At 41.7% G+C, this 22703-nt stretch overlaps 1 protein-coding gene across 14 annotated transcripts in view; it reads right to left on the bottom strand.

Annotated features, from left to right (window-relative positions):
• Window positions 1-22703, bottom strand: part of LOC101010002 (semaphorin-6D) — a 56182-nt gene that overhangs the window by 11146 nt on the left and 22333 nt on the right. For all 14 annotated transcript variants that reach the window (XM_031662280.1, XM_031662279.1, XM_031662286.1 and 11 more), the window contains 8 exons: window positions 3239-3401; window positions 2726-2837; window positions 2107-2167; window positions 1922-1984; window positions 1711-1812; window positions 1391-1481; window positions 817-936; window positions 29-117 (listed from right to left, as the gene is read on the bottom strand). In XM_031662280.1, coding sequence (XP_031518140.1) covers window positions 29-117; window positions 817-936; window positions 1391-1481; window positions 1711-1812; window positions 1922-1984; window positions 2107-2167; window positions 2726-2837; window positions 3239-3347 — 747 coding nt within the window. In that variant the 5' untranslated portion in view covers window positions 3348-3401. The remainder of the gene's footprint in view (window positions 1-28; window positions 118-816; window positions 937-1390; window positions 1482-1710; window positions 1813-1921; window positions 1985-2106; window positions 2168-2725; window positions 2838-3238; window positions 3402-22703) is intronic.

The raw sequence follows: 22703 nt of genomic DNA, 5'->3' as shown, positions 1-22703 counted from the left end.
ATGATTCAAGCCAAATGCATACACTTGCCTTGCCTAAATTATTATGTTCGACAGCAATTTCTCGAAAGAAGAAATAGACATAGTTTCCGTATTCTATGGCATGAAGAAAGTGTGGCTCTGAAAGAAAAATTAAAAACAAACTGGTTCCTAAAGGATAATTCAATTAGCATAAGACCCCGACTGCAAGGCATGACTGAAAGATGTTGCACAGTTACATTCAAGCCAACAAGAACTCCAATCTGCCAATGATTTTGAGGAGTCCCAATATGGGTGTGTTCAAGCTTCAGGGAACCCGTTGTCTCTAAAGTCAGCTAATGGACTGTAAAAAGACCTACAGGGAACTGAACTACAGCAAAGGTCTTTGTTTCAACAGATTTATTCATTAACCTATTTAACTAGGGAAGAAAACCTCTTACACTGAAAATAAAAAATCTTGATTTCTAGACTCCGAAGAACAAAATGGCTCTCATACGGACTAATCAATTCTCTCTGTTAACTTTCCAAGATGGGTAAATGGCAAATAGTATTATGTGCATTTAGAAGGTTAGACAAATTGGTACACACAGAGATGAAATCTCCCCCTGCTTTTTTTTTGAGGTCACCTGGGATAAACACCTGGATGAACTTACTCTCCTTAGGCGGCTACTAGTCTCCTCATTCCCTATCAATGCTCCTGTTCACAACCAAAGCAGTGTTTACGTGTTCTAAATAAACAATATAAAGTCATGTGCTGAACCTCTCGATGGCTGTGGCTGCTGTCCCCACTTGGGCCATCCACTCTCCTGGTGACCCCACGACACTGCTCTTCAAAGGTACCTTTTATCCATTTGGAATCATATTTTATTGTGCGGAGGGCAGATCCATCACCCATGCTTCGATAAATAACGGCATCACTGGCCAAGAAGTCAGCCACTGTGGCAGAATACAGCTTCCCATCTGAAACCAAAGTTATAATTTTGGTAAGATAACCATAATTATCCCGCAGTGTGTTTGCTTCAGTAGCGTGCTATGCCCTTTGCAGTGCTCTCACCGGTATTACCATTATCTATACAAATAGGGCTGCACCTGATACTCACATCAATGTGTGACAGGTCAGCCATGGGATTATCTAATTTTACAGATGAAGGATCTAGGCATCAAAAAGTTAAGCAACTTATCTGGAGTCACTGGCCTAGTTAACAACAGGGTGTCATAATACTTATAGTGTGCACTGAAATATCCTTGTCCTTAATTTCTTCTTTTTTTCTGGAAATTTGTGCATAGATTTTAGCCTTTCGAACACTTAGATCAAGGTGGGTATCCAAGTTATTAACTTTTACTCTTCCATTACATTCCTTTTTTGCCTTCAATGTCATTAATCATTTATATTCATTAGGCTAGAGGATCTTACCAGCAAAGAGGGCAACATTGGTTTGTCTGGCATCAAATGGGCATCTTGCCAGGCCACTAATTTCTTCCCCATCATATTCTAAGGTACTCAACTACAAAAGAAAAATAAATAGCCAGTGTCATATCTATTCAATGTGCCTGTCTGAAGGCAATACTGTTTTATTTGTATTAAAATTCCATTTGAAGAATTCTGTCTTTATTCTTTCATAGCACTAGAGATAAAACAAATTACTGGAAAGCAGAAAGGTTTCAACTCTAACAGCATACCAGTGAAGGGAGAAAAGTTGATCAAAAGAAGCACATCGCATAAAGTATACTTACCCTGTAGTATCTACACATGGGATTGAATGCATTGGTACCACAAACAAAAACCATCTCATCGTTTCTTGGAACAAATACTTTGATAAAGTTGTGGCATTCATCCTAAAGAAAGTAGTAGTAACATTAATATCAGACATTCAAACGTGCTGGCACTGTGGTATCAAGCCCACAGAAAGACTAAATCTAGCAAACATTTGTCTGTTTAACTCACTTTATGCTTGCCTTTCATAGCACAGTTTTCTCGATCCTGTTGTCTTGATCGCCATGTCAGTTTCTGTATTAATCAAGCAAAATCAAAGTTCAGTTTTTAAATGGGAACATTTTTGGGGGAGGGAGTGGAAAAATTAATCAGGTTCAGAGGGAATGTAAATAAATTTGCCAACTACAGTTGCTCACCTTGCTTGGTATTACCTCTGTTTTGGGCATTTCATTTAAGTTTACTGTATAAACTTGATCCCTGTTGGAAATAAGGCAATAAAGCATATCATGTGAATACATAAAAATGTTAAGCTGCTTCTTATTTTATTTTTACAGATCTGCCTTTATTGTGTTTTAGAGATCATCTGGATTTTCTCTGTCTCAAACAAAGTCAACAAAGAGTACTTTTTCATTAGTGAGATGCTTTTATACATCACTGTAGTCAGAGAGCAAAGAAAGCTCTTCTCTCCAGGCATGGGTCAAACTGCTACTTGGTATTAGCATAGACATATTTCTGATATTTGCTTGAATAATTCTAAGTTAAAAACGCATAAAGAAAGGTTTTTTTTCCCTGCTGCTTTAGGAAAAAAGAATGGTGTATGATTTCTTGATGGCAGTAATAAAATAGCACCGCTGAAGGCTTGAGCTTTGTATTTTGTTCCTGGTACACAACACTGACTCTTCTCAGTGAATATTTCTGGCTACTTGCAATTTTTGATCACAATCACATATTAGTTTTTCATGAACTAGACACATTAATGCAAGCACCACTAGAGAAAAGAATTTTAATCTAATAAACCAATGAAAGGAAAATTACCTGCCAGCAATATAAAGTGTGTCTCGAATTTTCAACATCAGCTGAAAGTCCAGCCTGTGCTGCGATTCATTGCCTGAAGGGCGTCCTCTAAAAACCGGATATTGCCTTGAATCTGCAAGTAAAAATGGGCTAAACCATCATTCAGGATTATGGAGCTGAGGGATCAATAAACAGCATTGATTAGCCGTATATACTTGTTGTAGAAGGGTTTTAACTAAATTCCTCTCTTAAGGTCTTGAATATAAATGAATAAAAGGCAGTGAATGTCAGCAAATGGTCTTTTTCTTTTAACTCCACATATATAACCTATATATGGGTTGCTATAGAAAAGCACCCAACAAAACTGTCCCGTTTTCTCCAAACACTAGGACATGATTACTGATAAATTCAGATGCAAATTCATGTTTAAGACATAAAAAATCTCTGCCTCTTTCTGAAAATGAACATGCTTAGAAAATGAAAAACAGAAAAGCTTCCTTCTCAGAATAGAAGACTGTTCTTGAGACGACTTACAGTGATAATCGACAGTATTAAGGGGTTCATCATCTTCAGGAAAGCTGACTGCCCTCAACTGGGAAACCATCAGCAGCAGTATGTAGGCACAAAGCAGGAAGACCCTCATGGTGGGCCAAGGTGAAGTCAGGGTAGCCCCTGCTCAGAAATGCCACTGAGCTACCTGGAAAACAGAAGCAATTTGGAAAGATCGCTATGCTGCAATGAAATAGGTTTCTTGTTTGTCATCAGCTCAGTTTTCACCATCAGCTCCCTCCAAATCCCCTTTCCCACCAGGAATGCTGGCAGTGGTAGATCAGGTATCGCCAAAAACACAGGCAAAAGATGGCAGCATGCCAGTCCTGATTAAAGCATCTGGTCGAGCATATTGAAGTTTTCAGCAAATTCACAAGAATTTTGGAGGTAATCATATGTCATCACAGCAGAGTCACCAGAACCATGAACAGAAATGCTAGCTGCTGACTTGGCAAGAAGATGGGCAAAGTTGGGATGAGAATTTTAATTAAATTCCAATCCTCTTCCCTTCCCCCAGTCCTGAAATATATCTAATACAGCTTGTCTCTGCCCCCCATAAAATGCTCAAGCTGCCTCAAAAATAGCCAGAGGGCTGATGATCCTGTCATAATCCCTCCTCAGCTCTTTGCTTATGGTGTTGCCAAATTCCCAGCATTACCCAAGCATTAGCTCTAAATTCTTAAGTCGAGTATTTCCCTATGCTTAGCAAGACCAACATGGAGACAATGACATGAATGACCCTGAATCAGTGTGAAAGGGAATTAAAAGAAATACAATGATTCCACGATAACCAATCAAGCAAAGCAAGGCAGGGATGAAGTGGCACAGCTGACACCAGGCCACTAGGGAAGACCACGTTTTTACATAAAACCATTTGGACACAAACCAATACCCTAAGTACACCAGTCCTTTTAGCTTTATTGAACTTCAGAGCTGTAGGGGTCCTTAGGGACCATCTAGTCCAACTCCCTCATTTTTCAGATGAAAATCCAAGGGCCAAAAATAATTAAAGGGCTCATTGAATTGTGTGGGGCTAGTTAAGGCGAGATTGGAGTCCAGACTCACATAATCTGGGTCCCTGTCCAGGCTCCTTTTCACCAAATGGAAAGGGGAACATAAATGACTGAATTTTTTTTCCTTCAAAAATACAGCATTACAAAAACCTGTTTGGGAAAATGGATATATTCATCATTTTTATTGAAGTGATGTTTCATAGGTGTTAAATTTAATCAAATTGTACATTAAATACATGCAATTTGTTATATATCAATACCTCAATAAAGCCATCAAAACACAGCATTAATTGCATTATAATAACAGTAAAAAATTTAAGAGATCTTTAAATGTTATTAGCTTATCAAAAAGATAAATGAGGGCCCTGTTGGGCCAATGAGATGGATATTTTTGTGAAGCTGTAAGTGTTCTACTTTGCAACAATAACACCCCTCCCTCAACCAAAACTGTCACTTCCAGCTACTGTTCTGAACAACAAAACATTTACTTTATCATCAGTCTTACGTATCTAAGAACTTTAGGAGAGATCATGAGAGTCACTCCAAATTCCAGGGGAGTCCAACCACTAAATCAGGTGCTTACTGTGCCTTTTTTATGGACTTCAGGTGAAGCACACAGATATGCATGCTATCCAATGCTCTAAATATTTCTCTAACTAAAGTACAAGTCAAGTATATGTGAATTTTAGAGTCCCAGTTTTTCAAAAAGAGAATAATATATTGCAACAGTTTTTTTTGTGGATGATCAACCAGCAGTATGTTAACATATTTAAACTGCCTTACAAAAAGCAGGTGGAATGGAAACTGTGGTGGCATCATTTTGTACTAAAGTTAAAAGAGTGTGGACTTTGGAGTCAGTAGGACTTGGGCATGGATGAAATTATACCACATACTAACAATTGGCCTGGGAACGTTCCTTCAATCTCTTTGAGCATTAGTTTCTTGATCTGTAAAATATGGATAATAGCACCTTCTTAGAGTGAAAAGGAAGCTAATGCCTGGCACATAGGAAATTCTGAGAAAAGTTAGACCTCTCTACCCATTTCCTACTAGAAAATCCTGGGTATGACTAGATTGACTTTAAGAGTCTCATCAGGGCTTGGGGAAAAGATATCCTAAAATATTAAAGTTATTTGGCCAGTTATTTTTCACAACTAGTTATTTTAAAACACTAAAGGACTACTTATAGAATAAATTTTACAACATGTGCCTATGTATTGGACCTGGAAAATAAAGTAATAAAACAAAACAAAAAAGCAATCACCGATAATCCTACTATCCTACCCCAACAACCACAATGATTTGGTTCTAGTTTTTTACTACCTCTACATGGTTTCCATTGTCCTGACAAGACGGTTTTTCCTTGTTTACCCCTTTTTCTGAAGGAGTGTCTTCCTGTCTTGCTTTTCCATACTGTTTTGATCATTTATAAATACCTTCTAAAGTTGAAGTAGTATAAAAGTATAAAATGTTGCCCTAAGAACTAGCTTCTGCTTTGACACCGGTCCCAAACATCATCATTCTCTAGATGGAAAGTCACTGAATCTTTCTGTTGGATATCAGGAAAAAGAATTAGAAATACCAATTAATCCCAAAGACGTGCAGAAACATCTGCATTGAAACAAAAAGATTGTTCTGTGTCTCCTTCTCCTCCGTGACAGGTAACTGAATGGCTCACATCAGGTAAGCAGAGCCTCCATGTCCCAGACAGTGGGTGGGGAGGAGCCCTGAACAGGAAGAGTGTCTCTCAGCTGTGATCCCAGCACTGGGGCTGAGGATGGAATCACTGCTGACTCACTAGCAAGCACCAAGCTGCTGGCTGAGCTATCATTTCCTATAACTCATTCATCTGACACTGCAGAAAGCAATTTCTCCCCATGCCCCACCCCCTACCACTCTAATCCTCCCAAAATAAAGCCCTACCACTAACTGCTTCCTGTCTCTGCATAAAGCTGTATTTTTGAAAAAAAAAAAAAAAAACATTCAGACTTGCCATAGTAGTTACAAATGGAGGCATTTAATGTGATACATATTTCAAAGGCTGGGTCGGGGAGGGAAGAATCTGGAAATACCTGAAAGCAATGTACCAGAAAGGGGATGTCTTTGCATGTAAATCCCTCAGACTACTTAGCTCTGACTTTATATAAGAAGACGTATCAGGAGTCCAGGGGTCAATGAAATCATGATACTAGTTATGTTGAAAAGGGCAGGCCAAGCAGCAGGATGAAATGTTGGGAAAAAAACATGGATCTTGAAGATTAGAAAAATCTGAGTTCAAACTTGTTTGTGCCATTTACTTCCTGGCTCTTGGGCCCTGTTTAAATTAACTTCATCTCTTTAAGCCCCAGTTTCATCAAATATGAAATGGGAAGAACTATCTTTATTACCTCATAGGCTCTGTTTAGGATTAAATGAGATAATCGGTACGAAGCATCTAACACAGAGCCTGCTCCACAGTAAGTCTTTAGTAAATTTTAGTGAATATCATCATGTCTATTCTGGTTACGTCCTGTCTCACAAAAAGGTGGAAAACAAAAGCAACGTTCATTCCTTCATCTTGTACAGATATTTGCCAAACTGTTTATGTATACCGTCCTAACAATGACAGGAGCATTCTTGGAGGATAAGGCACAGCTTCACAGAGGGACAGGCCTCCTAAAAAGAGGAAACCGTCTTCCTCACATGCAAGCTTAGGGTAAAGAACATTCCTACATGAAGTCATTCCTGTTTGTGACACAGTCAGAGAGCAAGAATGCCTGACTAGGTATGTTTATTCAGTTTTTGGTATTTTATATGAACTTCTCCCATACACTGTTAATGTTAAATACTAAATATGATGAGGAAAGCTCTTAATGGGAGTTCAGAGCTGCCAGAATAACCAGGGCGTGAGTGACAGGATACTTGGGAAAAGGGAGGTACATGGAGCTTAGCCCCAAACTCAGCATTTGATTTTACCTTATGGAGATTTGATGATTTTATATAATATTTACGTTTATATTATTATACATAATATATTATATTTATATTATACTGTTACATTTTTATAATTTTATGTTTGCTAATTTCATAGAGCTTAAGGCTCTATAAAAATGAGAGTATAGCTATAAAGAAAAGTCAAATTTCTGGCAGTCACAAGTTTTGGACCCACCAAGAAGGGAGTACCAGTAAATAACCAAAGGCTATCATCTTGCCCCCTGACAAGCTACACTCTAGAAGAGGAGAAAAATGTGAGGTAAACCATGATTTACAAAAATTCCAATCCAATCCAGTAAGCTAAGTCCCAGACTGAATGGATATAATCTCCCACTCCAGCTGCTTGCCGGAAAAGATAACACTTCTTGAGAAAAAGATAACATCATCCAGAGACTACAATTATTTACATACATTGCTCAACATTCAAGTAGAAATTATCAGAAATTCCAAAAACTGCAACTGAGAGAGAGAGAAAAAAAAAAAACAATAGAAATAAGCCCACGGGTAACCCAGATATTAGAGTTACCAAATATATGTTTTGAAAATAACTGTGCTTTTTTTATCCAAGAAAAAAAGATGACAAGATGGAGAATTTCACCAGAGAACTGGAATCTATAAAAGAGAATTAAATAAAAATTCAACAACAAGGCTGGGCGCGGTGGCTCATGCCTATAATCCCAGCACTTTGGGAGGCCGAGGTGGGTGGATCACTAGGTCAGGAGTTCAAGACCAGCCTGACCAACATGGTGAAACCCTTTCTGTACTAAAAATACAAAAAGTAGCCAGGCATGGTGGTACACACCTGTAATCCTAGCTACTCAGGAGGCTGAGGCAGAAGAATCACTTGAACCGGGAAGGCAGAGGTTGCAGTGAGCTGAGATTGCACCACTGAACTCCAGCCTAGGTGACAAAGAGAGACTGTCTCAAAAAAAAAAGGCACAATAAATAACACATCTTCTTAATAGATGTGTTTAGCAACATATTTGCCAGAGGTGAAGAGAAGATTAGTGAGTAAGAAGACAAACAAATAGAAATTATCAGACACAAATATGGAGAGCAAAAAGTTTGAAAAAGACAGACAAGAGAGTAAGAGACATAGGATTTTGTGAAAGAATTAACATACTGGAGTCCCTGAGACTGCAGAGAGAGAAATGGACAGAAGCAATATTTTACAAGATAATGGCTGCGCACATTTTCAAAACCGATATAAGATTATAAGCCACACATGAAAGAAATTCTAAGAAGTTCTAAATATAAGGAAATAACAGTTAAGACACATCATACTCAAAATGTTGAAACAAGGAAAAATTTTTAAAATATTGAACACTAAGATATATTACCTTCCAAAAAGCAAGAATAATATAGACAGCTGACTTATCAGTAGAAACAATGGAAGCCAGCAGGCCATAGAATGACATTTTTAAGTTGTTGAAAGAAAATAAACTTCTAGCCTAGAATTCTACAACCTGTAAAAATAGTCTTCTAAAACGAAGGCAAAATAAAGATGTTTTATATAAATAAAAACTCAAAGATTTGTTGTTACCAGATACAAACTAAAAGAAATATTGAAGGCGAGTTCTTTGGGCAGGGGAATTTATAGGAAGGTTAATGCAAATTTTTCAACTTAAAAAAAATTTATTTTGTACTTTTAGTAGAGATGAGGTCTCACTACGTTGCCTAGGCTGGTCTTGAACTTCTGGCCTCAAGTGATTCTCCCACCTGGGCCTCCCAAAATGCTGGGATTACAGGCGTGAGCCACCATATCTGGCCACAAGTTCTTTTTATGTTTACAGCATAGTAGCCAAATTTGAAATTAACAAATCCCAGATGGAGAAAGTGGTACACAGTCTTTGTCTTCCTGAAAACTAGATAGCTCAAAGGAAATGAGAATGTAGAAATGGGGTAGACCTACTTTATCACTAGCCCAAAGAACCCAGAGAGAAACCATGTTGATTTGAAAGCTATCCCTTAGCTCTCGTCCCAAGATGTCACTATGCAAAGAGGATCTGCTTAGACTCTCCTACTCCTCCTGCCTCAGGATCTGAATGTGGAGTTGCTTCCTTTTAGTTTCCTGATGAGTCTTCCAGACCTTGGGCCTCCATGATCTTACAAAAAGTCTTTGGTATAAGTCCTGCCCCTCCTCCTCTCTTTTACCTGATAGTTTCCCAGTCATGTTCTCTAGCTTTACAAAGACTTCACCGGCCTCAGCCCATGGTTCCATATGGGGATTTCCGCCTCAGAATCATAAAGTAAAGCATTGTGTGCTCTGATGCTATCCTCTTGTTCTTCCAGCTTGCTCATACTGCTCTACTTTCTTCTCATCAGGACCTTCAGCCCACTAACTGTTCTCTTCTCTGCTGGTCATTAGTCTTCTCTGATCTTGACATACCTCTTTATCCATCTTAGGTACAATAGTCAATAGTCGATCATGTCCATTATTCTGCCTGTGCTGCTGACTTCTCCATCCTCTGTGTCCTTGTCAGCTTTTCTTGCAACATCTTAACCTCGAATGAACTCTGCCACTCACCTTCTGCACCTTCCCCAGAGCAGCTGAGCACTAGTTGAGACAACCACACTCTGGGACAAGTCGCTAGTAATAGAACAGAATTCTTTGTCATCAACTACAAATAGCATCAAAAACTCCATGGAGATCCTATGTTTCTCAATTATATTAGACCACTCCCCAAATCCATAAATGTAAACTTCCCACTTTCTTTAAGGCCCTGATCTGCTGTCTCCATACTCTGCCACTTACATTCTTTCCTCCTGACCCACAGCTTACTTCACATAGAACATGAAAGCTGTAACATGGGAGCTTCCTCCATTTTCTCCTTTCCCATTGCCAAATACATCAACTCTTTTTCATGTGCTTTTTTAAATTTTTATTTTATTATTATTATTTTTTGGACAATGTCTTGCTCTGTCACCCAGGGTGGAGTGCAGTGGTGCAACCTTGGCTCACAGCAACCTCCGCCTCCTGGGTTCAAGCAATTCTCCTGCCTCAGTCTCCCAAGTAGCTGGGATTACAGGTGTGCACCACCACGTTCAGCTAATTTTTATATTTTTAGTAGAGGTGTGGTTTCATCATGTTGGCCAGGCTGGTCTCAAACTCCTGATCTCAAGTGATCTGCCCACCTTGGCCTCCCTAAATGCTGGGATTACAGGTGTGAGCTCCTGTGCCCGGCCCCCCATACACTTTAAATCCAATCTCTTCACTCTTTTCTGGAATAAAAAGACGCTGATTATATTTCTCTCTTTTTGGTGTTTTCTGTAACTCTTAACCAATTAAATACTGTCCATCAGCATTGAAATGTGTCCATGTCTCCCTCATCACACACACAAAAGGAAAATACCTTCTGTAGCCCTGAGCCCACTCAAGCTATCACCGGGGTCTTCACTGCTCTTTACTGGCACTGAAACAAATTTTGCTCTTCTGCTATAATTTCCTCACCTCCTGCTCATTCTTCTACTTTCTGTGTTCTAGCTCCTCTCTCAGTAGAGACTGATGATCTACAGGTACCTAAAGGCAATGGACATTTTCCAGTCCTATTTCATTTGACTGCTCAGTAGCTTTAGATGCAGTTGACAGTTCACAGCTTTTCCAAACACCGCCTTTCCTTGCTTTTCCTCATACCACATTCTTCTGATGGTTTACCCACCTCTCTGTCTGCCTGTTTATCTCCCATTCGTTTTCTAGATACAACAAGAATGATCTTTTCAGAATATATACCTAATCACGGCATCTCATAATCCTCCAGTAACCTTCTATTACTCCTAGGATGGAGCCCAAATCTTTTAAATGTGGCCTTCAAGGCTTTTCAGGTTCTGAGTCCTGCCCCCTCTCACAAGGAGTCCTGTCTCACCTTGGGCCTCTATCCCTCTTTTTCCTGTGCTTCTACCACCCTGCCTCTGTTTTGAGCCCTGGAATATGTCATGCCACCTACCAAGCCTTGCTCCTGCTTTCCCTCTAGATGGCCCTTTCTGCCTCCCGTCCTTGGCCTAGTTAAGTCCCTCTAACTTTTCAGAAACTAGGGAAGATTTTTTCAGTCCCTTGGGTCAAGTATATCTCATAGTTGTCAATTCCCAAGACAACTGTGAATCACCTGTGAAAAAAGGAATAAACAGAAGAATGAACCACGTGTCCTGAATCACCACATCCCCGCTGAATCTCTTAGTGCAAGGTTAGCATTTTGGACTCCAGTCTAATTTAGATTGATTTAATACCGCTAAACAAACAACAGAGGACAGCAGACCCAGGGGGGATGGGCCCCCGGCACTTCCACTTCCCAAGAGCGTGGACTCTTTTAGCTGAGAATGCTGTAACTAACTAAAGGAAGAAGAGGGGGTGGAACTAGATCTGTGGTACAAAGAGCACCATTCACTCTGTAGTCTAGGACATTTCAGGGGGCACTGCTCACACTGTAGTCAATGAGAATGATGGCACCTGGCATTACAGGAATTATCCATTTACCAACTATGGATCACGAGAGCCTCCTGAGACTAAACAAAAAAGGAGCAGTGGGTTTAGGTAAGTTGAGAGCGAGCAAAGAGAAGCACGTTGATTGCTATACCTTGGAGCCTACCAAGACAAGGAGGGTTATAACTTAAGATCAACTATAAAAGGGAGGTTTAGGTTTATATAGCATTCGTGTGCCTAGATTCTAAGCAGTGTGTTCTGGGCAGGGCTTTAGAGCTTAATGATCACTGTCAGTATTTAATCAGAATGGTATAACAGCTTGGCTGACACCACAAGCTTTGGAATAGAAGAAGGTAATATCCACTGAATTGCAGGCCTTCTTTCACCTTCCATGCGTGCTAAGACGACTAGGTTATTAATCATCACTATATATAAACAGATTCCAGGAGACCCCTAAGTAGAGCTGGGGCAGGCTACCCTGGGCCCTTCTGAAAAGCATGGGTGCTCCTTGCCTCCAGGCTCACCAAGTAACTCTTGGCTGATGTGGTGTTTTAAAGGAGCAGAGGCTTTTCCATTTAAGAAATCACCACTGCTACTCCCCCATTCCCACCCCTACCTCATGCACACAGGTTCTGTGTGCAGGTGCCACGTCTGAACAAATACATACATCCTCTCTCACTGTGGGCCATAAGGAGATTGCTGAAAGGCCCTTGACTCTGAGACCCTTCCTCCTTCTGGGAATGTGAGTTCCCAGGTTAGAGGAAGAGGCTTCTAGCACTGTTATGTTACTGACACTTTATAATTAACCATCTAAAACTCTGCCCCATGGCATGTGGAGGAAATGATGAAGCAGCTCTGTGACTCACCTTCCACACAGCTGAAGCCCTGCTGACACATCAGAATCTGTGAAGATGTGCATTCTGATGGGAGCAGTGGAGACTCACACCATGAGGAACAAATCAGGGATGATTCTTCTCCCACCGACACTGGCAGCGAGAGAGGAAAGAGGCCAAGAACTAGGAGATCTGGGGTCACAGACTGGCTAGGTGGCCAGAGACAAGTCACTTCACCAATCTGGACTGATTTTATGCAATACAAGCGGGCTGCTAAATTACAACTGTAGAAACCTGTTTTTTCTCTAAGAATCCATGTTCTCCTGACAGCTAGAGGGATTCCTACTTCCCCTATCTAGTGGGATACACATCCTGGTGTAATTCGCACTGCTCCAGGGTTCTTTCTCCTCAACATCCAAGCATTTCGAGTCACTATCATCATAAACAAACTGCCATTCCCCTGACCTTGAGGCTGCCTCTGCTTTCTCTCTCTCCCACTTCCTTTGTCAGCCAGGCTTCTTTGAAAAGAAGCCTGAGTCCATATTCTCCATTTTCTCACTTTTCATTTTATTTGTAGCCTACTCTAGCCTAACTTCAATGCCTATGCATCAACCACCTAATTGCCAAATCCAAGGCAATCCTCATTTTAAATCTTCCTTCATCTCTTTGAGGCATTTAATCTCACTGGTCATTCCATCCGATCTTCAAACTCTACCTCTGACTCCCCTAGTTCTCCCCACCTCTCTAGCTGCTCCTTTTCATCGTCTTCCCAAATTTGTCTTAACATGCTTGCCCGTTGGATATCGTTCTTCCCAGTTCCATCCCGGGTCTCCAGAGATGTGCTCACATGACACCTACCTTCTTCACTACCACCAGTTCCCTAATCTCAGATCACACGTCCAGCACACACCACACTCCTCACTTCCAATCCAGCTGTCCAACTCCCCGCTAGATATTTTGACCTTGGTAAAATATAGGCAATTTCAATTCAGTAGTCTAAAACTGAACTTAAGATACTTTGCCTTGATGTCTCCTCCTGCTGAATTTCCTGCAGAGCATAGGTTTAGAGCTCGGAGTACCTGGCTTCAAATGTAAGCACTACCATTTACCAGCCATGTGACTTGGGGCCTGTTACTTCACTTTCAAACTTTCTTGTTTTCCTGGCTGCAATGAGGATAATAATAGCACTAATATTATTACGATGATTGAATGAGATAATCTATATAAAGCATGTAGTCAAACCCCTTGTGCCTGATAAGAATCCAATAATTAGGTTGGGTGCGGTGGCTCATGTCTGTAATCCCAGCAATCTGGAAGGCCGAGGTGGGCAGATCACTTGAGGTCAGGAGTTCGAGACTAGCCCGGCCAACATGGTGAAACCACATCTCTACTAAAAATAAAAAGATTATCCAGGCATGGTGGTGTGTGCCTGTAATTCCAGCTACTCGAGGGGCTGAGGCAGGAGATTTGCTTGAACCTGGGAGGCGGAGGTTGCAGTGAGCTGAGATCGTGCCACTGTACTCCAGACCAGGCGACAAGAATGAAACTCTATCTCCAAAAAAAGAAAAAGAAAAAAAAGATTTACAACTATTATTATTGTTATTGCTATTTTTCATATCCTTCTCAGGCACTTGTGTTTTAAGCCTGGGAGTCTTCCTAGACGGCCCCCTCTCCATCATCCTCTCCTTTGAACCTGTCAGTATGTCCCATTGCTTCTATCTCTTCATTGGTCTAGAATTGACTCTTCATTGGTTTCTGTTCTCCTAGACTTCTAGTGCATTCTCCACAATGCCACCAGAATGATCTTTCTAAAACACAAATGCTATCAAGTTACATCCCTGTCTAAAAGCACTTTAATGGTTCCTGAAGGCCTATGTGTAAAGTCTAAATTCATTTCCAAGATTTACAAGATCCGTCACAATTCTATTCTTGCCAGCTTCTCCATTTCACCTACTGATACGTCCCCACCTGGATCCCAAAGCAGTGTCTTCTGCACACGCTGTTCTTTCTAAAATGTCCTTCTTGAAAACTGTCTATTCACCAGCTCAAAACTTACCTGGCCCTCTCCCCTTTCTCATTCTTCCCTCTTCAGCCACACTGCTCCGTTCAGGACAGCTAGTCATACTATGATATTGTATAAATACTTCTATTGCAGAACTTATCACTCCACAGCAATGTTACTGATTTTCACATTTTCTCTATTGGGCTGTGCTACTCAAGGGATCATTTTCCTCTTTACTGCCAGGATCAGACGCAGGGCCTGGCACCTGGCAGGTCCTCAGTAAATACTTAATGAATGGAGGAATAAAGAAAGAAGGCAGAACACTGACAGGACTCTGTTGTGGCACACAGGCCACATCAAAATGAACAGCTCTCCACCATCAACCCAACAGCAAATCTTGAGTCTACCATCATTCTCCTGCAGCACTGGCACGGCATCCTCATTAGCCTCCAGTTCATGAGCTTCAGGTGCTGCAAAACCAAGAGGTTCTCTATAAAAGGCAACAGATGCCTCTTTTCACACCTACCCATCATTAACAAACTGCGCACCAGAAATGGGCAACACAGGCCAAATAACTAAATGATTTCTGTCAACCACCCCACTTCCACTACTGAAATTCCTGCTTACTTTGCAGCTTTCCCAGAGCAAAGGGAAGAAAAGCAGGGCTATTCCTGAGATTAGAGAGTGGGTATATGGGACTGGCAGAGAAGGATCCTATGTGACTCTTCACTACCTAACAAACAAATATAAAATGAAAATCAGCTTGACTAATGGCTGGGTTATGCCTGAAATTCTGCAATGGGAAATTCTTTTCTTTGGCCAATGGCCTTTTTTCCAGTTATAAATTAAGTAACGATAGAACATACCATAAGCCAGAAACCAGTATGAAGACATTTATAAGATCTGATCTTACCCAGCGAATCAGAACATGCTGGATTCTGACAGAAGAGAAAAAAACGCAGGTGGCAGTAGATACCATGGGAGAGAAGAAAGGGGAGGCTGAGGCTATGGAAGTCTGGGTGATCCTTATTAATGCCTTGCTCTTAAAATCGTGTCTTACTCAAAGTTGGGTCAATTTTATTTGAGTTATATTTTATGTACATGATAAAGCTGTCGACTTAAGTTTTCTGAAAATTAAAAACCTCTTATGCAAGGTTTTCACTTTAAGTCTGGATTTTCTTAAAGCAAAGCACATGAATATCTGAATCAGTAATACTTTGGTCACATATTAATAATTCAAAAAGGAACTGAACTTAACAAGAGTTGGGTAGGAAGGGACAGAAAACAGGATCTAACCTGTCTTTGCCAATTCTAAGCAAACCTGGACAAGAATCCCAGGATCTGACCTCTGATCAGAACCATTGCTCTGGGGACCACAATTCTAGCGACAATTTGCCTACAAGTTTTTGCCTGTCTGCCCTAACTCAAATTGAATAACATTCATTTTAAAGCAAAATTGTCCTAGAAACAATCCTCATTAAAAGTGAAAATAATACAAGAAACTAATGAGAATATGAGCCTGATACATAAGCAGAAAATCTGCTATCCAGGAAGATGACAAAATATATCAGCCTCTTAAGATATCAAGATAATAACTTGCTTTGTGAAAATATAATGCATAAGGAACCTTCTACTATATATATATATATGTATATATATATATATATATATATATAGAATGCGATAACCTATGTAAAGCATGTAGCCAAACCCCTTGTGCCTGATAAGAATTCAATAATTAGGTCGGGCGCGGTGGCTCACGTCTGTAATTCCAACAATCTGGGAGGCTGAGGTGGGCAGATCACTTGAGGTCAGGAGTTCGAGACCAGCCTGGCCAACATGGTGAAAGCACATCTCTACTAAAAATACAAAACTATTTTGTATTTGTGTATGGTATGTCGTTTACACCATTTGTAATGTGTGTGTATATATGTACACACATACACACACACGCAGCAGGAGATTGTTGTGGCAGAAATGAACAATGGTGTCTCCTTTTTTCAGGGGAACTGAAGGGCTTTCAAGGCTAACTGACAAGAGAAATTAAAAGCCTTCTTTTTTGGTTATCTGCTCCATACACATATCCCAGCCAGGCCAGGCTCCTCCCCTTCAGCCTCCAGGAAAAGGAGCCATTCTAGACAAAGGAAGGGCTCAAGGTTCCAAGGGATGACCCAGATGCCAAAGGACTCAGCCTGGCTGTGGAACACTGGCCTATTCTACTAGATGACCTGCTGAGGCTGCCATATGGCCTGCATGTGACAGTCTGCTCAGGATAATAGGGCCTGGGTCTATGCCTGGTTCTGCCCTTTGGGCTGGGATGACAGAAGTAGAATATGTTTGTTCTGATGCTAGTGACTTGTCTGATGCAACCACCGTGTAGCCATAGCTTTCAATGTACTCCATGGAGCCTTTTCAGGCTTTCAAAGAAATGAATACCCTGGCAAAGAAGGACTGAGGATGGGCTGCTGCTCCTATTCCTGTCTGACAAAGGACAAGCAGATAAATTAAGAGACTCACGATCCAGGAGTGGCGAAGCCAGTGCAGAACCCAGATGTCACAACAGAGTTCAATGATCTATGTTAGCCTCACTGCCAACAACGAGATTTCATTCTATTTTAAAAGGCTCATGTCTTCAGGCTTGATATTCTGCAAAGTGCCTCATCAGGGGTTCTCAGGTGATGTCATGCTTTAAAACAGTTGGTGATGAGTTTTCAGAAGGGTTAAAACTCTAACGACCCAGAGGAAGAGAAGTGAAATTTTAAAAGCCAAGAATGTTTAGTCCCAAGTCCTTTGGTTTTCGGTCACCAAAAATAAGGCCTTTGTATTAATATTTGCCTTCTGTATTTGAAAGTACAGTAACAGTTGCCCGTCTCTAACAAATGCAGAGAAAGATTACTGATTGCTCAGAAGGATCTAGAGCATTAACCTTATCAGGATTCTGTAAGTCAATCCTAACTTGTTTTTCAAAATGTACTTCTCGGGTGAAGGGGACATGGAACTCTCTGTACTATTATTACAACTTCTTGTGAGTTCATAATTATTACAAAGTAATTATTTTTTAATATATTTTGTCCTACTGATGGAAATGTGGCCCATGATCATTTAGGTTCCATTTGATAGTTCTGGACTAAAGATGGAGCTGTGACCAAGAATGAGAATAATAAACAGCCCAGGTGAATTTTATGTCCTGCGAAGCTCAGGGAAGGCCCAGGCTAAGCCTGAGTCAGTACACCTGTGCCTGCCTGCAGCCTTTTGTCTAGGCTCCATATCTGATGGACTATGAACTTCTGAAACCTCTGGGTCCACAGAGGCAAAATGGGAGTTTAGGTCAATCCATGCACGTTCTTAAAATCTCAGTTCCTAATTTTTACTAAATCGATGCAAGACCAAGAGGGTATTAAGCAAACTCAGCCCTTGCTGCTGCCAGGGATGGAGCGTTGGGCAGTGGAGTATGGGGCAGAAAATGTGGCTCTGGAGCCAGGCTACCCAGGTAGGTGCCCCAGCTTTGCTGCGCAACCAGTGATCTGACCTTGGGTGAGCGAGTTCACCACTTGGTACCTCCATTATCCTGTACACTGGGGACGGGATCACACTACTAGCAGCTGCCTCATAGAGTTGCTGAGGACTGAAGGAGTTCTTGAAAGAGTTTACTAGAGATCCTGGCACATGGTAAGCACCATAAAAATCACTATTAGACGAGGTGAGTACCAGGAAGCCTGTTCAAGGCAAAAGGTACAACCTTGAGGAAGGGTGTGTGGTTCTAATGCCAGAGATAACTATGCTTCAAACACTATTATATTACCCTTATCTACATTTATTCTCACCTTCCTTATGAATCACCTTGGAGGATGTTAGTCTTATCCCAGACATTAAACACACCTGGAAATAACAGGGAGGTAAAAAATCTGGGTTCTACTCTTAACTCAGCCTCTAAGGATCCGACAGACCATGAGAAATCCAACTTGCCTCTTCCAGCCTCGGTTTCCCAATCTATACAATGAGAACACAGGTGATCTCCAAGGCCCCTTCCAAGTTGTGACATTTTATGATTCTGAGTTTGGTGCCTGGGTTGAAAACGGTTCTTTACTCAAAGTAAAATTCCTCCCAATTCACATGTCTAAGTTTTTTGCTGTAGCATTGCCGTTGCCTAGGATACAAAGTACATGTGCTCCCTCTGTACCCTGAGACAGGAGAGCGCTGCGATCGCTGCCTCTGATCTGTGACGCCGAACCACAAATGGGCTTTGTACTACAAACTGACTGATGCCTTGAACAGCGACCGAGCCTCCGCTGGCACTTACGAATGTGGACTTGGCATTCTGATGGCGTCCCAGATGAAATGGCAGAGGGTGCACTTTTCCCCCACAACCATGTGGCCTTGGGAAATACGGCCTTTAAGTGTCTCCTTAAAGGAGACACAATTGTACGATGTGCTGTGGGAAGCTCAGTTCACATACACTCAGGACCTCTGAATGGTTTCTTAGCCCCTCTCTGCATTCCCAGTGTACTTTGCAGCTGAGATTTAATAAACTTCTGTGTGTGGGTGGGGACTGGGGTGCCTAGCTCTCATCGATATTCAGCCTAGACCAGGGTTTGGGGGAAGAGCTTTTCACTTACAGTGTTTTATGCTCTTCAAAGCAAATATGTTTTATCTATTCTAGTCCTTAAAGCTGCCCTTAAGAGGCTTAGGGCAGAAGCTATTTTCCCCACTGAACTTCGTGTCAGCTTCAGGAGAACAGAAGTCGTGTCTGTCTGTTCTATACTTTATCTTTATTACCCACTATAGCATCTGGAACTCACTATCTACTTGGCAAATATTTGCTGAATTAGTAAATAGATGCTTTTCAGACAAGGAGTTAAAGAACTGCTGGAGGTCATACTGCTGAGAAGAGGCTTCTGGGTTATGTGTCTCCAGGCCCACTGCTCTATGACCTCCACGGCTAATCTCAGAGAGGCTCAAAATGGATTTGCATTGACAAAAATCAAAACTAGGTTCCACAGTGACATTCAGCATTGGTCTTACAACTATGAGGCCAAGAGGGACCAGAGGACAGCGTCTGGATGCCACTTCTCTGAACACCCTATATTTTGGGCATGGTAAAGCACCCCCTCATTCCAGTGCAAACTCAGCTTCTCCTACCTTTCTGCCTTTGGATGTGCTGTCCCCATCACTACCTGGAGTGCTCTTCTTGTCCCTTCCTCTTCATGACTGATTCCTCATGAGAAATCACTTCCCACCAGGATTTTCCTTCTTTTCCTTCTTCGGCCATGAAAATCTGGGCTCACTTTCATCAGAGCACATATCACATGATAGTATGTTCCTTCTTTTCATAACTTACTCCCCTGCACTGTAGGTTTCTTTGAGTTCAGGAACTGTCTTTTATGTCCATAAATAAACTCCCAAAAAAAGTGGTTAGTCCACAGGGTTTTAATAGTTCTTGTTGAATGAATTTCTGTGTGAGACCCTGTGCCTTCTCAAGGAAAAAAAAAAGTTGAAAAATCTCCACAGAGCCCTTTACCCACTGATGGTGAACTGCTAATGACAGGTCATCCACAATCACCAGTAATGAACATACACACACACCAACATATTAAATTATGCATTAAATTATTAAATTAAGCATTAAATTATGTAGCAGTATTTCTGGTAGGCATTTGTCCTTGCAGCTGCAGATGTGACCATAGTGAGATTTGGACTTCCCTTGATTTTGAAATTGCTGGAAAGGACATATAGGACTTAGCAGTGAGCCAGTGATATTGTCTGGCCCATTTCCTAAATCGACCAATGCCTTGGACCTAGAGACCCAAATTCTATTCTAATCACAGGAGGCATCCTGGGGAGGTACAGAGAAAAAAGAATGTTGCTTTCTGTAGACACGTAAACAGGCTAAACATTGGTGAAAAGATTGAGAGAAATTAGCCTCATTATCTTTGGAGGGAAAAGTGTGACTGGTTTTCCTTTTCCCCACCTACTCTCACTCTAGAGACTTGCAGCTCTTTGACAAAAAAGAAAGGATTACAAAACCAGGAAACACAAAGGGTGTGGGGTCCTTTGTATGAAGGATACAGGGACAAGGTAGGATTACAACCAGAGTAAGAAAGGCGCTCTAGCCGGACTGGGGGAAAGAACTGGAGGGACCTGTGGGTTTCTTCCCGAGGGGCTGCATCTATTCCAAGCTGGGGAGAGAGGTAGAGCCGCCTCTTTCATGTCATGTGTGCTGACAGTCCCAGACAGCCTTCAGATCAGTGGACATTCAAGAAGTAGACGCAGCCTGGCCTGGTTTATGGGGTGCTCTAATCACCAGTCCCCAGGCCCTAGGCTCTATCTCAAGTGGGTCGGTTATACCTTCTGCTTACTGTCTTTCAGCAGCATCCAAGCTGCCCAAGGGAGAAGAGGGAATGGAGGCCAGTGTGAAGGACAGGAGGGATCCCTCCAGCACTGCTGGCTGCTCCCTCCTCCCTCCTTACCTCACCTTTTCTGAGATGAGGTAAGGATGCATCTGCTGACTCCCTCTTTCACCATGGTTTTTTTTTAAAGGGACAAGTGAGAAAATGTGAGTAAAAATACTTTATAAATTGTAAAGGTGCTATACAAGTGCGAAGAAGTTGTATTATTATCACTGCTTTATTTAGTCGCAGTTTGCATCACCCTGCTATACTGACATCGCTTACACTTTTGCTCAAATCAGTATTCACAAGCTTATTTCTACTGCTGCAGTTCCTCTGTGAGTGGCCAGCTCAGCTGAGGCCTCCTGCCCTTAGCTCCTGTTGTTCTCTGCACCTGGAACACCTTCTGCAGCTCCTCTGACTGGCAAATTCCTAGTCATCCTTAGGACCCAGGGCCACTCTGAGACCTTCTCCATCCCTCTCTCTGCTCTCCTCGCAGGACACTCTATCCATTTCTACTGTGGATTTGCTACAGTGGGTAGAATTGCTCCTCTACCTCCTGTCTTCCTCTTTAGACTGTGAACTCCTAGAAGGCAGGATCTATGGTTTGTCAGTAGGAATAACTTCCCAGGCCCAAATAGAAAATATTTCACATGCCTGCTCTACTAAGAGAAGAGTTTGCTTGCTAACCTTCTTATTTTGTTTTTGTTTGTTTGTTTGTTTGTTAGACAGAGTTTCACTCTTGCTGCCCAGGCTGGAGTGCAATGGCACGATCTTGGCTCACTGCAACCTTCACTTCCCGGGTTCAAGCAATTCTCCTGCCTCAGCCTTGAGTAGCTGGGATTACAGGCATGTGCCACCATGCCCGGCTAATTTTGTATTTTTAGTAGAGATGGGATGTCTCCACGTTGGTCAGGCTGGTCTCGAACTGCCGACCTCAGGTGATCTGCCCGCCTCGGCCTCCCAAAGTGTTGGGATTACAGGCGTGAGCCACCGTGCCCGGCCTTCTTATTTTGTTTTCATGGGACACACCTGGAATTAGGTGTAATACTTAGATGTCGCAGACTGGAAAATTAGAGCTGATTATAACAAGCCAGGGTTGCATGCTAACAAAGCACCAGGCATTATGCTAAGCACCCCCTAGGAGGTTGGTGCTATTTTGCAGATGAGGAAATGAAGTAATTTGCCTTTGGTCACAAAACTAAATAATGGGGCTTAAGTCAGTTTGACTCCAATGTCTGTGATCTTAATCCCTGCAGCAGAAAAAGGTAACACAGAGGAAAAGGAACAGAGAAGACAAAGAGGAACTTAAGAATTTATTAAGATAAGAATACTGTCATAGTTTTTTAGCTTGATTTTTTGATGGTTATTTTAAGACATGAACAGCACTATTTCCCCCTTCTAGACTAATAGTCTAGCAGGTAACTGTGTCAGAAAAATAAATAAGTAAAAGTTTCTATGAAAAAGTCAAATACAAGAGAAGATTCATGCAGGGAGCTAGCGAGGATCCTGTCTCCCTAAGTCTTCCTTATTGGTTGCCACCTCTTCCTCCTACCTTTCTATCTTTGAAGTTAAGGGACCTCAGTGGTCAGAGGCCTCTTCCTTATCATCCTAGACCTAACTTGAAGCCTTTGTTTCCAGGCATGACAGGGCAGTGGTGCAGCAGGGACCTACCCCAACGTCAGGGAGAAGAGTATATTGGGTACCTCCCTGCTCAGGTGCTCTAGATTGGAAATAAACTGAGGGCCCACGGCTCGCTCCTCTGGCTCCTGGACCCTTCCGAGTTAAAGAGAGGCTCCCTTTGAAACCCTTCTTTTAAGTATCTG

The sequence above is a fragment of the Papio anubis genome, unplaced genomic scaffold, assembly GCF_008728515.1.
Source record: "Papio anubis isolate 15944 unplaced genomic scaffold, Panubis1.0 scaffold53, whole genome shotgun sequence".
Lineage (NCBI taxonomy): Eukaryota > Metazoa > Chordata > Mammalia > Primates > Cercopithecidae > Papio > Papio anubis.
The sequence above is the reverse complement of the archived record's forward strand: the minus strand, read 5'-3'. Positions and strand labels throughout refer to the sequence as shown.